The sequence below is a fragment of the Sarcophilus harrisii genome, chromosome 6 (genome assembly GCF_902635505.1).
Source record: "Sarcophilus harrisii chromosome 6, mSarHar1.11, whole genome shotgun sequence".
Taxonomy (NCBI): domain Eukaryota; kingdom Metazoa; phylum Chordata; class Mammalia; order Dasyuromorphia; family Dasyuridae; genus Sarcophilus; species Sarcophilus harrisii.
Window position 1 is genome coordinate 252,632,525 of NC_045431.1, and position 15,841 is coordinate 252,648,365.

Here is a 15,841-nt window from a genome sequence, read left to right on the forward strand (position 1 = left end):
TATTCCTGTTGGAAAGAATTAAAAATGGATTAGGAGAAGTGAAATACAAATGAAATTGATGTCCATTCATTCAAGGTTCTTACATGTAGGAGAACCCATTAACTCCTGGGAAAGTCTGTCTTATTTCTTTACACATCAAAATGAAACCTTTATATAACAAAGGTGGTTACTCTCACCTTTCCATTTGGTCTTCATTGTGTAATATTCAGTATGTCACTTCTACCCATTTGATCTAGTTCACTTTCCTGGAACACAGAAAAAGAAGTCTAAGCTCTATTTCTCTTGGTAATTTTTTTAAAAAATTGAGCATACACACACACACACACACACACACTCACACACACATATACACACAGATGCATGTCTACATGTGTCTTTGTGTGTGTTCATATACCCACAATGACATTCATGCATATATGTATATGTATCCAATTATGTTAACCCCCTAAGCAATTTTCTACTCTTTTCTTTGAATAACATATGTTAGAAGAGAAGCTAAAATTAAAATAAAAGCTTTTCTACAATAACAAAATTTGGACTTATTCTTTTGAGCTACTTTCAGTAGGAAGAATGAAGTTATAATTTTTTAGGTACACCAAACTTAAGTAATCTAATATGGCAACAAAAATAATATATCCTTTAATATAAATATTTACATTTAACGTATGTATATGATAGAAACAATTAAGTGATAGTGTGGTAAGTGTGTAATCAGGACCACCTAAGTTCACCACAAGACTTAGACTAACTGTATGACTGAAAAAATATTTAACTCTTACTGACTTCAGTTTCTTCATGTTTAAAATGAAAATACTTCCTTAGATTGGTGTGAAGAACAAATGGGATAATAACTGTAAAGTGCTAAACACAATACCTGGGACATAGTCAGTGCTCTGTTAATATCAGTTATTATTTATTTAAATAGCTTCAATCTTGTCTGTGTACTTTTATATAGCACTTTCATGTGCCATACATTGTGCTAAGTGCTTTATAAAGATTATGAAAATGATAACCAAAATTACCTGAAAAAGTAGATCCTGTTATTATTTCATTTTTATTGTTTGGGAAACTGATGCTAAAAAAAGTTAAATGAACTGACATGTACCTTGAGGTTTGATTTGAATTCAGGTCTCTCTGACTCCAGGCCTAAATTTATATCTACTGCATTATAAAATATGAGTTTAGGCTAGAAAATATTTAAATTTGAGTTTCAGCTCTAACGTTATATAGTCCATGTTTCAAAATCATTTTCATATTTTCATATTACAATTGTATGGTCCTTTCCATTCTTCATAAATAGTATGAAAAGAATGTCCAGATAAACAAGTAAAGTTCCTATTATTTGAATCTTATAATCAGTATCCTGAAATTGTTTTCTTAAATCTATTGGCAATATTGTAAAACTGAACATGGAATACTGAAATGGTGTCATCATAAAGTGAGAGAAAAAAAGTAGAAAAATCCTGAAGTAGGTTGGTTTAGGGATCTTAAAAGTTCTTTATCCTTCAAAGAATGACCAGATTTATCATTATAAATAACATCTCAATATATTAATTAACTTCAAACCATAAAAAACAATTTAAAAAGACAAAACAGAAAATATATACAAATAGACAGAGACAGAAACAGAGACAGAGACAGAGAGATAGAAAGAGACAGAGATAGAGAGGCAGAAAGAGACAGAGAGACAAAGACGAAACAGAAACAGGACAAGGATAAAGATAGGGATAGAGACAGAACCTAAGGTGGTGAAAGCCTAATTCATTGAGACATGACTGAGTTGTGGGGATTAGGAAATATTTGAAGTATAATTAGATGGAAGTTAGCATTTCAATTTGGATTTATTTTTTATAGAAGCCTAACAGAAGAACATTTTCCAATTCTCTAAGTGTCCATGAATAGCAGACTTTTGTGAGAAAATGTGCTGCCAGTAAATTGAAAATTTCAGTATAGTAAATCCAGATGTCCAGATTATTCCAATGTCACTTTTCATCTGGGAATGAAATTGTTAAAATTTTCACTCCAGTGTTTCCCTCTTAGAAATATTTCCCCACATAGTTTCCAATCTTTCAATAGTTTCCCCTCTTTTCTTTCTTCAGAATGAACAAATTCCAGTTTGGTCCACTCATTAATTCTCATCTCCCCTGAACAAAAGCTTATTTCCTGAGAATGTCTCCTTAATTTTCACTTTTCTACTATATTATGACCAAAAATTGGCATTTCATAAATTCTAATGAGTTGTCATTTCCCCCAATATTTATAAGATCTCTTGAGCTTCAACAAAGGACAATAAATGTTTCTTTTAACGATCAAAACCTATCAATTCTTGTTCCCTTTTCAATGTGTCCATCAAATTCTCATCTATATGAACTGATAATCCCTCTCTCTTCCCTTTTTAGTCAATTCCTTTCAGCTTTATTTTTTAGGGAAGTATTGAAAGCAATATTCTAGTTTCCAGTTAATATTCTGGGGGTAAAATGTATATTAACATATATCTACTCACCAGAAAATAGAATCTACTGGATGTTTCATTTCCAAGAGTCATTGTACAGACATCATACAAGGCTATCTTGTAACATGATAATTTTGTGAAATGATTTCTCCCTGATTGCTTGCAAATAATCAGGCTCAAAATCAATCTACTTGTGTACATTATTAACAGAGAATCACAATCTTGTTCATTGACTGGATAAGGAGGAAGTGGTTCTTTCCATTTTACAGCAAAATTCAGAGTCACAGACATATCATTTTACTTTATCTGAAACCTGAGTGTGGCATTTTGCTGAGGATCTTACATTTACCTCTAAGTGCTTTGGGACCCAGGCCCCAGAGATTCTTTACTGGCCCTACATGTGTGATTTCAAAAGAAGTAATTAAAGAAAAAATGCTTCTACTGTATCACTTTCAAAGAATGTATTTACTAACAATTATATTGATCTTGCACTTTGAATTCCTTCACAAATATTAAAATGGTTTTCCCCTAACATTATATAATGCGTAATTAGATGAGAATTTGCACAAAATTGTAAGATTTATTCTTAGAGGACTTGAGAGAAGACTTAGCTAGCTTTACCTTAATAAATGCTTATTGAGGGAACAACATATTGTTGGATTCTGGCTATTAATCCAGTTTGCTATCTAATTCCATTTTATGGGAGAGTTCATCCTATTCCCATTCACAGTTTGAATGACTCTGTATTTCCTGCCATCTTGTTTTCTCCAAATTATATATATATTTTTTCTTTTTCCCTTTTTTCCCTGTGGCAAAACTGTCCATTCATATCTTTTATTAGGCTCAGCTAAATTAATGCTGAATACTGAAAAGGCAAATCTTTTCATATCCCTCTTATCTAGAGGGATCGAATAGAAACAATCCTTAATTTCTATAACTCAAAGAGGCCATTTTCTAGATAATTGAGTAGGAAATGGAATTCTAAGCTGAAGAGTTCCCAGAGTTTCCATCTGTTCAGTTACTTTTCTTAAATCAGTTAACATCCTCCATTTTGCAGGTATAACAATACTAAATAGATTTAGAGATATCATGCATCCTCTTTCTTATTCTTTTATGTTTTATTTTTATTCAATTCCATGTTAAAACACTTTTGATATAGATTTTTAAAATTCTGAGATCCAAATTTTTCTTGCTTTTCCCCTGTTCTCTTCATATAAAACATTTATCTAAATAATGTATAACATTTCTATACTAGTCATTTTATACAAGAAGACTGGAAATATAAAGGAAGCAAGAGATAAAGCAAAGAAGGAAAGATTGAATAAAGAAAGAATGAGAAATACAAAAGAAGAGAAAGGAAGGAAAAAGAATGAATGAAAGAAAGGAAAAAAGAAGGAATGAAAGAATGAATGAATGTGGGAAAGAAAGGAAAAGGAAGAAGGAAGCAAGAGAGAAAGGAACAAGGAATAAAAGAAGGAAAAAATAAAAAGAAGAAAGGCAAAATCAGAAAAAAAAATAAAGGAGAGAAGGAAAAATGCAAGAAAACAGTTTTCAATCTGTATTAAATAATACTAGTTTTGTCTTTTTTTCCCCCTTTGGAGGCAGATGTCATGCTTTCTCAAATCTCCTTTTGAATTGTCCTATCTCATTGTATGCCTGAAAATAGCGATTTTTTTTTTTTTTACAATTCTTTAGCATACAAGGTTCCTTTTTCTGTGTTCAATGTTCTCCTGCTTGAGCTCACTTCATTTGAAATCAATTCATGTAAATCCTTCCAGTACCCCCCTCCCCAAAATCATCCTGTTTGCTATATCTTGTAACAAAATAATATTTTATCACAATCATATACCACAGTCTGTTGAGGCATTTATTAATTGATGGGTAGCCTCAATTTCCAATTCTTAGACACCACAAAAAGATTGCCCTAAATAATTTTGAACAAATAGGCCACATTCCCATTTTTAAAAAAATCTCTAGATAAAGACCTAACAATGATATTGATGAATGCATGCAGTTTTGTTTCCCTTTTTGGGCAGTTCCAAATTAATCATTATACTGGTTGGATGGGTCTACAATGCTAACAGCAGTCATTTCTTTCCCAGTCTTTCCACATACATTTCATCATTTATCATTTTCCTTTTCTCTTACTTGAGCCAATCTGATATATATAAGATCGTACCTCAATTATTTTTGAATTTGCATATCTCTAATCAATAGTGATTTAGAGCATTTTTGTAAGACTAGACATAATTTTGCTTTCTTTGAAAATTGCATGTTCTTATACTTTAACATATTTAACATGTATTGGTCTATCTGCCATCACGGGGAGGAGGTGGGGGGAAGGAGGGGAAAAGTTGGAACAGAAAGTTTTGCAAGGTTCAATGCTGAAAAATTAACCATGCATATATCTTGTAAATAAAAAGCTATAATAATAAACAAAGAAACATTAAATTTAAAAAATGATAAAAGAAAAAAGGAAAAAAAGAAAATTGCATATTCATATGCATTAATCATTTATCAACTGTGGAATGAGTAGCATTCTTAATAAATAAACTCACTTCTCAATATCTTTGAGGAATGAGGCATTTATCAGATACCTCTTGTAAAATTCCCAATCCAGTTTTCTCCTTTAAAAAAAAAATTTGCCTGGGACACTAATATATTGCAAATGATGGTGAATTGATCCAAACATTCTGGAGAGTAATATGGAACTATGTGCAAGGGGCTATCAAACTATACATAGCCTTTCATCTAGAAGGGTTGCTATGGGCTTTTGTCCCAAAGAGATCATAACAAGAGAAAAGACTCATGTGCAAAAAAAAATGTTTGTAGCAACCCTTTTTGTTGTGGAAAGGAACTGGAAACTGAGGAGATGCCCATCAATTGGGCAATGGTTGAGTAAGTTATGGTACATGAATATTATGGAATATTCTTATTCTATAACAAATAATCAGCAGGATAATTTCAGAAAGGCCTGGAGAAATTTACTTGAACTAATGGTAAGTGAAGTGAATAGAAGCAAGAGAATGTACATAGCAATAAGATTATATATATATGTACATAAATTATCTAGTTTATATATATATATATATATGTTATATTATATATATATATATTATAGAGTAAGCCTCCTAATTTATATTCCTAGAATCTGGTTTTCAACAATAAACAACCATTTATGAAATACTTTTCTATTCCAGGCATAATTTTAAGTATTAGAAGTACAAATAGAAGTAGAAAGAAAAACAGCCACTGTCCCCAAAGAATGTATAATCTAATGGGTGAAGATAACCATAAAAGGAAGCTGAAAAGTGCCTACAAGAAAGTTTTTCTCTGAATTTTCCCCAATCTCTGTAGCATTCATACAATCTCAGCTACTTCCAAGAACTCCCCAATGCTCTGATGGACAGTCTAATAGAAAGAGAGGAAAGCTTTACTGAAAAATCTCATACTATATTTTCTAGAATAGAAAGTAGCACAAGGATTATGGAAAAGATAATTTTTGGAATATGCATCAAATGAATGAAACATTGCATGCAATCAACAGCATCAAGCAACTAAAATGACACGAAATATGCAATTGTAAGAAACACATTTATAGGGGATATCCAGAAAGAAGTAAAGTGAATGACTAAGGCTAAACTCAAATTCCTTTCATAATTATGTTTGTAAGAAAACTAAAAATTTGATTAAAAGCACAAAAGGTAACCCTGGAAATGAGGGAAATGATCATATAATTTATAATTATTTAAAAAACAAAGTAAATTTCTGAATTAAATATCATTGCTAGGAAATTTATTGAAATTTTCAGATGAGACAATTAGAATGTTAATAGCCAACTTTTCTTGGGCTACTTTCCAAGGAAGACTTTCACAAGAGTGAATTTACTAAATATTTCAAACTTGTCCAAGGTGTTTTTTTTTAAATAGGAGATGTTTCAAAACATATGATAGAGAAGAAAAATGGTCATCCCTATCGAATATTAAGCTATGTGTTCAAAACATGAATCTAAGATGCAAATGTGAAAACAGTAGGAAAATTTTACTCTGTGAATATTATATGAAGTAGTAAAAAATCCCTCTACTTTCTATACAAAAAAGGAATGAATACTCTTTATCTATTCAATTGCATGTGTCTTCCCAGACTGCTCTTACCTAGCACGTTGCCATGAACAATCACTCAATATTCATTTTAAAATGAAATCGTTCTTTTCTTCCCCTTGTCTTTTTATCGTATAATTGTCTGGAACAAAGATATAAGAATGATTAGCTATGTGTTGTTCTATAGCATTGATATTCTGTTATTGTTGCTATTTAATTACTGTTTATTGGGGATCTGGGTATTTCAGAATAGAGTGGAGTTTGGCAGTCAGAAAAACTTAAGTTTTGTGTAATCCTGGACAGATCACTTAATTCTGTTTCCCTTAATTTCCTTATCCATGAAACGTTCTGGAGAAGTAAAAGGCAAAGCCTTGCAGTACCTTCCAAGAAAAATTCATATAGACTCAAAGAGTCAGACACATGAAAACATTGAACATGAAAATTGCAATTTTTTTTAAATATAAAAATAGACTACATGTTTCACTAGGTTCTTTTTTTAAAAAAGACAATTTCATTTCAGACTTCAAAATAGGAAATGCCATAAAATATGCAGATATTTATACTAGAAAAATTAGATAACTGATGCTTAAGTTCAGGGGAAACAACTGACAAAATAGATTGTGTCAGAACAAAAATACCAAAAAAAAAAAAAAAAAAAAAAAAAAGGAAAGAATGTAATGGATGACTTTCATTTAGCCTCCTTTTCAACTCCAAAAACCAAGTAGAAAACAAGACAGTCTAAAATGTGGAAAGCATCTGTAACAAAAGAGCTTTTTTTTTTTTAATTTGTTTTGTTTTGTCTTTGTTTTTTTGGTGGGGAGAGGATAGGAGGAGAGAATTCAAATTCAAACCATACATCATCATTTTTATCTTTGTTTGCTTCAAGAAAAGGATCAACTTTAACTTACCCTAACAAGTAAAGACATATCTCATTTAGATAGAATAAGTATTTGTTGACACATATTTCACTTTTTCACTTTTGAAATAGATATAAGCATTTGGATTAAGAGATAGAAAATCCATTTAAAAGCAGTTTTAATTTCAAAGTATAATTATATCATCATACATGTTTGTTCTCAATCAGGACATATTGGTGGAGTTTTTCTCAAAATGAATTTTTCATAAGAATTACTTCTTGAGAAATTTTTCTTTTGGGAGAAATTAGTATTTTCCCTATATTTAATGATGAGGTATTGTATTAGATCAAACTATTTTTCTTTTCTATTTCCTCATCCAGAAATCATCCGGTGTGGGGAACTCTCTGAACTTAACTGAAGTCGAGATATAATGAGATAGTAAAAAAAAATCAAATGTTTAAATTGATTGAATGTATTCCTGCTCATTATGTTTACTTAGACAGATTAGGAAGAAATGTGGACTCCATCTATTATCAAGACATGTTTAATGGAAACTGATATCTCTCTGACCAAGATTTGAGTGACCCAAGTCATATACCCCAAAATACGTTGGCAATACCTGCTCTTTGTGATCCCACTGCTATGAAGACTTTTTGATCTAAGAGATGCAACTGAATGATCTCTCTTTTATTAATAATCTGCTGGAATTATTAATAAGATGATTAAATTACTCAGAAATTATGACAGTTATACTTTTTTTTTAATTTTCCACTTGCCTCAATAAAATGATCATATATTAAGGACTATGAGTAAGTGTGAAAGGGTAGGTCAGTTCTCCAGAAAGCCCCCACAGCTGTGAATCATAACACACCTGAAGGAATTGCAAATCAGCCTTTACTAATACAGATGTTGCTTGTGAATTGGGAATGAAATAAATTGAAGGCAAGAGGGAAGAAGAAGGAGGCCACAGAATGGAACTGCCTCTTAGTCTCCTTGTATCATTATCATCCTCTCACATGAAGGAATCTATTCTGCTGATCAGAATTAGATCCCCAGCAGCCACTAGTAGGTGACTCTCATAACAATCATATTAAAATTATGTGATCTTTTTTAATGCTTTGCAGTTATGATTAGAAATATCCATCAATTTGTATATATTTATTTATACCTACAACAATATTTCTGGACATATATATGTACATCAATGCATGTGGATGGATTACATATGCATATAGATGTTTATGTAAATATGTACATGTATCTGTGCATAAACCCACATAATATGAGTCTAATTAATGCATGTCACTGGGGAAAGGGGGATTAGAAAATATTTCAGCTCTAGAAGGTAGTGCTACTACTAATCAGTATAGAAAACTAGAGGTACAAAAAGGTAGAAATAGTAAAGTAGTACATTTCAGAAGAGTGGGATACATCCACTATTTTCAGAAAATATTGCATTCCTGTTGGGTACTTTACAATTGTATTAAATTACATGAACTTATTTCTGAGTGTTTGGTGATATCCATTCTTCTTCATTATGATCAACAATAATTTCTCAGTATCTTATTATTTGGCATAACCTCTCCTGTATCCAAAATATTCAGTCACAAGCTCCTAGATATGGATTAAGAATTATAGATAGATCTATATCTAAAAACCAAACCTAGAAGACCATATTTGACTAAATATCTGGTCTTAATAATGTAATTGTATTTTGTTTGTTATTTTAAGGAAATAATATTTAAGCTGATGTATTGGTGCCCAATCTATCCTACACAATAAAGATCAAAGGTATTTGGATTTTGTTTTCAGTGTTTATATTCTTCCTTCTCTTATGCAAGGACTCACAACAGTAGAACACAGTTAAGTAGCTAAAACCCTATACAACAGATGAGGATAAGAGGTACTGAATGTATTTTTTTTTCATTTAAGGGAATAGAAGTATCAATTCAAGTAGCATATTTAAATAACAGGTGTTTGTATTGTTTTCCACTTTTTGCTATTGGTTTAGTTGCTGTTATTTTTGATAGTGCTGGTGATAAAGGTGATGATGATAATTTAGCGAAAATCATTTTTTGTTCATTAACTTCTTGAGTGTTCCCTTCACTTCATTGTTCCTTAGACTGTATATAAGGGGGTTCAGCATAGGAATGATCACTGTATAGAGAACAGAGCCCAATTTAGTGGTAAACCAAGAGTTTTTAGTATTGGGTATACAGTAGAGGAAAAGGACTGTTCCATAGAAGACTCCAACAGCTGTCAGATGAGAAGCACAAGTGGAGAAGGCCTTATGCCTTGCCCTAACTGAATGCATCTTCATGACAGTTACAAAAATAAAAATATAAGAAGAGATTATTACCATGAGTGTGCTCAGCATATTAAAATTTGCAAATATAAAAAGTATCAGCTCACTGAAGTGTTTATCAGAGCAGGAGGCAAAGAGTATGCCAGAATACTCACAGACAAAATTATTAATAATGTTAGTCCCACAAAAAGATAATACAAGGAGAGAGTAGGTGAAGAGCAGAGAGAAGAGTATGCCCCAGGAGTATGCTGCAGACATCAGCAGGACACAACGTTTCTGGGATATGATAACCATATATAAAAGGGGATTACAAATGGCCACAAAACGATCATATGCCATCACTGCCAACATGAAGGTGTCAGTCAAAGCACAGTTAGCAGCAAAGAAGAATTGTGTGATACAAGCAGAAAAAGGCATTGCCCTATCTTCTGCAAGTAAGTTTTCCAGCAGTTTTGGTGCAACAACAGTAGAGTAACAGAAATCCACAAAGGATAAATGTTTAAGAAAAAAATACATTGGTGTATGTAATTTGGTGTCCATAATAATGATTGCAATCATTCCAAGATTACCCAACACAGTGATCACATAAATAGTCAAAAATATCAAAAAGAGAAGAATCTGAAAGTCTGGGTAATCAGAGAATCCCACCAGAATGAAAATGACTGGAGCAGCACTGTGATTTTTACTAGATGTCATCATGGCTGAAGTTGAAAGGAATTTTATAATATATCCTGAAAAGAAGAATAGTGCAATGAGAGGGTGGTACAGCTCAATAAATAAAGGCATTTAGAGAACATTCAATGAAATCACGTTTCCATCATGAAAGCCAAGATTTCCTAGTAGATAAAAGATCAATCTTGAATTCAGAAAGTCTTAGATTCTTATCTTCTTTGACACATACTAACCTGTGATTCTCCCACAAATACTTAACCTTTCAATGTTCAAGGCAACTCACTAAAACCTCAAAGTGACAGGTCAAATATCAGACTAATTTGGAAGTTTTATGTCTATAATGAAATTAATTTATGTCAAAGAAATAATAGGTCTACAAAAAGTAATACTAATTCATTTGTGAAATTAGATTTTACTGAAAACTCAAATAAATTTGTGTTTTGTGAAAATTTTCATAAAGGATAAATGAAGAAAGGAGGGAATAAGAGGCACTCATAATTTAGAGGAGAACAAAGGACAGAAGTAGAGAGAAGAGGATATATTATGTGTGCAGGTGAACAGGGGGGTAGAATTAGGGGTGACTGATAGGCTCTATCATGTTTCTGAACGTGACAGCCATAAAACATTTAATAGTATGAAATGATGCAAATGGAAGCAATGTCGAAATGCTGTAAATTCTGAATGGAGAAAATCCAAAAAATATGTTTCTTTCCTTATTAATTTTCCTAGCATTTATTTCCAGATAGGAATAAAACAATCATTTATTTTTATCTTTATTTCTTTTCAATTTTCTCTACTCAATTTTTTGATACTCTTCCTGCAATGTCATCATTTAACTTAGTTATCAAAACTTCTACATGTTATTATTTATAATTTCATTTTTCTTTCAAGTATATTTTCAAACAAATATATGTGTGCATCTGTGTGTATGTGTGTATATATGTATATCTATCAATATGCATACATATATATATTTCTCTATATAGAGATATCTATCTGTCTGTCTGCTATTTAGTTTGTTATCCTCTTGCTGAATTATTATGTGATTTCTTAGCAGTCATTGGGAATTATAGGAAACACTTCATATAAATTTCAGAACTTATATTTCTGACTTTTATAAATAGTCTACATTTTCTCAAGCTATACTATATGGAAAAATTAGCCTCCTATTACTTGATAATAATAATGTTTGTTAATTTTTAATATACTCACCAAATACACTTAAATCTGAAAATTCATTAAGTATTTACTCTATAAATTTTGAAAAAAAATTTATAAAGAAAAGCAAACTACAATTGGTGTTAAGTGACTTGCCTAGGGTCACGCAGCTAGGAAGTGTTAAGTGTCTGAGGCCAGATTTAAACTCAGGTCTCCTCACTTCAGGGCTGGTGCTCTATCCACTGTGTTATCTAGCTGCCCCAATTCCATTTTCTTTTCCTATGATCCTCTATTTGAAACTTTCCCAACCTTTCATTGTTATTCAGTTTTTGACATTCAATTTTTAAAATTGTTTTATGCTGAAAAAATATCTTCTTCCACAACCCTATCTCTGTAATGTTCTCCTAAATGAAGGCACTTTTTCAGCTAAAGTATACTAATCATAATTTCCTGAAATATAACATTAATCCTTTCTGATTTTATTCATACAATTGCTCCTACCTGTAATGTAGCTCTGATCTTCAGCAATTATTCTCATGCTACATTTCCTTCAGGATTTATTCCAGTTTGACCATTCATAAAGATTTTCTCAGTAGCTAGCCTTAATTAACTGCACTTTATCTTAAAATCAATTATATATAAGATATATAATTATATAATTATATAATTATACCAATTATATATAAGAATCAATGGGCATTTAATTTGTGATCTCTGACTTCTGCATTTGTGTATTTGTGTGTGTGTGTGTGTGTATGTGTGTGTATGTTCCCACATGCACTATGAGACTTTGAATTGAGAAGCTAATACTTCTTAGCATCCTTGTGGCTTAGCACAGAGCTCATGAGACAATAACTATCTCTTTAATATTCAAAGATGATAATTAAAAGGATAATATGAGAACAGTACCTACCTTCTTTGCCTGGCAGTTCCTTTCAGATCAAAAGATTTGCAGAAATTTTCTAATAGCAATCTTTGTTTTTTAAATAGGATTTTAAATAGTAAACAGAAGGGGTTTTCTAGATATATCTATAGTAATCAAAGGTTAATTCTTAAATCCATGGATCAATGAATATTGAACTTGTAAATGGTAGCCAAAATGACCATTAATAGAAAATATCTTGTTCCCCAATATTTTATCAAAATCAGAAATAACCCAGTAATGAACATTTGAATCATCTATGAAAATGGAAAATTAAACCACATTTTGAACTGACTGTAGCAAAGCAATAAATGTCTCTACATGTACAGCAAAACTCAGAGTGAGAGACATGTGTTCCTGTTGTGGAAATCACCTGGTTCTGCATGGATGCTGCCAGTTTTATTTGTATCTAAACAAACAGTGTGAAAGAGATGCCAGCAACTAATGAATTTGCCTGGCTAGGGTTCAAACAAATAATAAGTGGAAATAATGCCTTTAGAGAATTGTATTTCCTTGAAATCAGAAGGAATGGTTACTATCAGAGGTTTATTTTCCATTCATACTATTTGAAATTGAATAAAATCTCTTTTGCTATTATTAATGAAGAACTCTCCTAAGATGAAGCAATAGGGAAAAAGTATAATCCAAAATATTATAAATATAATTGTCCTCCTTAGTAATTGACCTGTAGTGGGGTTGAATTTGGACTGCCCAGTATAAGAACATTATAAACAGACTCACCCAAATAGGATAAAACGAAGGATAACAGAATTACTTCTACCCTTATTATTTTTAAAATTATAGCTTTTTATTTACATGTTATATGCATGGGTAATTTTACAGCATTGACAATTGCCAAACCTTTTGTTCCAATTTTTCCCCTCCTTACCTCCATCCCCTCCCCCCAATGGCAGGTTGACCAATACATTCTATCTTTATTTTAATAGATTTATTACTCCCCTAGTTTGCTTCCAGTCTGAGTTAAAACCCCACCTCCTACAGAAGCATATTCTGATATCCTTTTAATCGTAGTCTTTTAATCCATTTTAATTTTCTCTAATTAATCATATAAAATCAGTATATATATATATATATATATATAGAGAGAGAGAGAGAGAGAGAGAGAGAGAGAGAGAGAAATATGAATGTTTTGTGTTTTTTTCTTTACATTACACAATCTTCTTTAATTAAGAAACTATTTTATCTTTCTTTGTATTTTTAGTGCTTGGCATAGGTTTCACACATTGAAGTCAGTTAATCACAGAGGATATTTATATATAGGAATTGCTAAGGGTCACATGATGTAATAACCGATTTATAAATCTTATGTCATCTAATTATTATAACAACCTTAATTTTTTGTGCAAACTATATAAACTACATAATCATTTGGAATTAATCCTAGTATATGATGCAATATGCTGATTTATAATTAGTTTCTCCTATACTATTTTCAGTTTTCTTAGTAGTTTTTTGTTAAACAATGAATTTTTGTTCTAATAGCTTACATATTTGTTTATCATATCAAGGATAATTTATTATAATATATTGTATAGCAACAGTACTCTATTAATAAAACCCCCTATTTCTTAGTTAACATAAGATTATTTTGATAATTACTATTTTTTAATAAAAATATCATTCTTATCAAAGAAGTATTCTACTTGGGCACAATTTCCACAATAAAATAAAAATATGTGAATTTAAATAATATATGGCAGGACAAATAAAAAAGTTCAACCAAACTAAACAGATATCCATCAATTAAGAAGTATCTATTGAACATGTTTAAGTGCTACAGATATAGAACAAAAGAAGCAAACATTTTAATGTTCTTACTTTCTAACATTGTAGTAATAACAACTCTTATTTTAATACTTTTTTATTAATTTATGAACTCTTTTGTAATAACAAAACTGAAAGCTATATATATATATATATATATATATATATATATATATATATATATATATATTTCCTTCAGGAGTTGATTAATAGCTTGTTCTATTTCTTTTTCTTAAATGGGAATATTAAAGTAATTTATTTCTTCTTCTGTTAATCTGGGAAATCTATATTTTTGTAGTAATTCCTCCATTTCAATTAGGTTATCAAATTTATTGGCCTAAAGTTGAGCAAAATAGCTCCTAATTATTATTCTAATTTCCTCTTCGTTGCTAGAAAGTTCTTCCTTTTCATTTTTGAGACTAGCAATTGGATTTTAGTCTTTCCTTTGTCTAATCAAATTAACTTAATCTGTTTTGTGTTGTTTTTTCATAAAAGAACTCAGTTTTACTTATTAATTCAAAAGTTTGTTTTTTATTTTCAATTTTATTGATCTCATTTTATTTTTAGAATTTGAAGTGTGTTATTTTATTGGGGGTATGTATGTATCACTCTTCTTTAAATGCGTTTCTTATAAGCAATATGTTGTAGGATTCTAGTTTTTAATTCAGTCTGCTGTCAACTTCTGCTTTATGGGACAGTTCACCCCATTAATATTTAAAGTTAAAACTACTAATTCTGTATTTCCTGCAATCTTATTAAACCCAAATTATACTTTTCTCTTTTCTTTTCCTCTTTCCCTCCTTCCCAGTATTTCACTTATGAGCACTACTTGCCTCAATCATTTCTCCCCTTTTAGAGAACTTTTCCCCTTTCATATACCTTTCACCTAGTATTTCTCTTTTCTCTTCTATTTAGCCTACCCCTTCCTTTTCCCCCTTTCCCCTCTCACTTTCCTATAAGATGAGACATTCCTCCAGGTAAAACCAAATATATCAAATATTCTTTCTTTGAACCAAATCTGATGAGAGTAAGGTTCACACAATGTTCATCACCCTCCCTTCTCTCCCTTAATTATAATGTTAGTGTTTTTTTTTTTTTTTTTTGCATCTTCCTGAGATGTAACTTCCCTCATTTTACCTCCAATTTCCCCCTTTTTTCCTGTTAAAATCCCCTTTCCATCTCTGGTTTCTTTTTTATAACAGTAAAATCAGATTGTGCATATACTCACAATGTATGCCCATGACAGAAATACTGTTTTCAAGAGTTTTCTTTTTTCTTTTCTTTTTACCTTTTTATACTTCTCTTGTATTCTATATTTGGAGGTCAAATTTTTTGTTTAACTCTAGTCTTTTTATCAAAAATATATGGAAATCACCAGTTTTATTGAATATCCATCTTTTTTCTCTGAAAGAAAATGCTGTTTAGCAGGATAATTTATTCTTGGCTGTATTCTATGTTCCTTTGCCTTTTGGAATATCAGATTCCAGGCTCTTCAATCCTTTAAAGTGGAACCTGCTAGGTCCTGAGTAATTCTTATTGTGGCTCCTCGGTATTTGAATTGTTTTTTTCTGGCTGCTTATAATGTGTTTT

At 30.9% G+C, this 15,841-nt stretch overlaps 1 protein-coding gene across 1 annotated transcript; it reads right to left on the reverse strand.

The window, feature by feature from the left end:
* Positions 1–9,477: 9,477 nt before the first annotated feature.
* Positions 9,478–10,413, reverse strand: LOC100930033 (olfactory receptor 5D18-like). Its single transcript, XM_003774331.1, has one exon. The coding sequence runs from the start codon at positions 10,411–10,413 to the stop codon at positions 9,478–9,480; it is 936 nt and encodes a 311-aa protein (XP_003774379.1).
* Positions 10,414–15,841: the final 5,428 nt, after the last annotated feature.

Excerpts from the sequence above, each read along its gene's own strand:
- LOC100930033 (XM_003774331.1), bottom strand. The coding sequence starts at position 10,413 with ATGATGACATCTAGTAAAAATCACAGTGCTGCTCCAGTCATTTTCATT.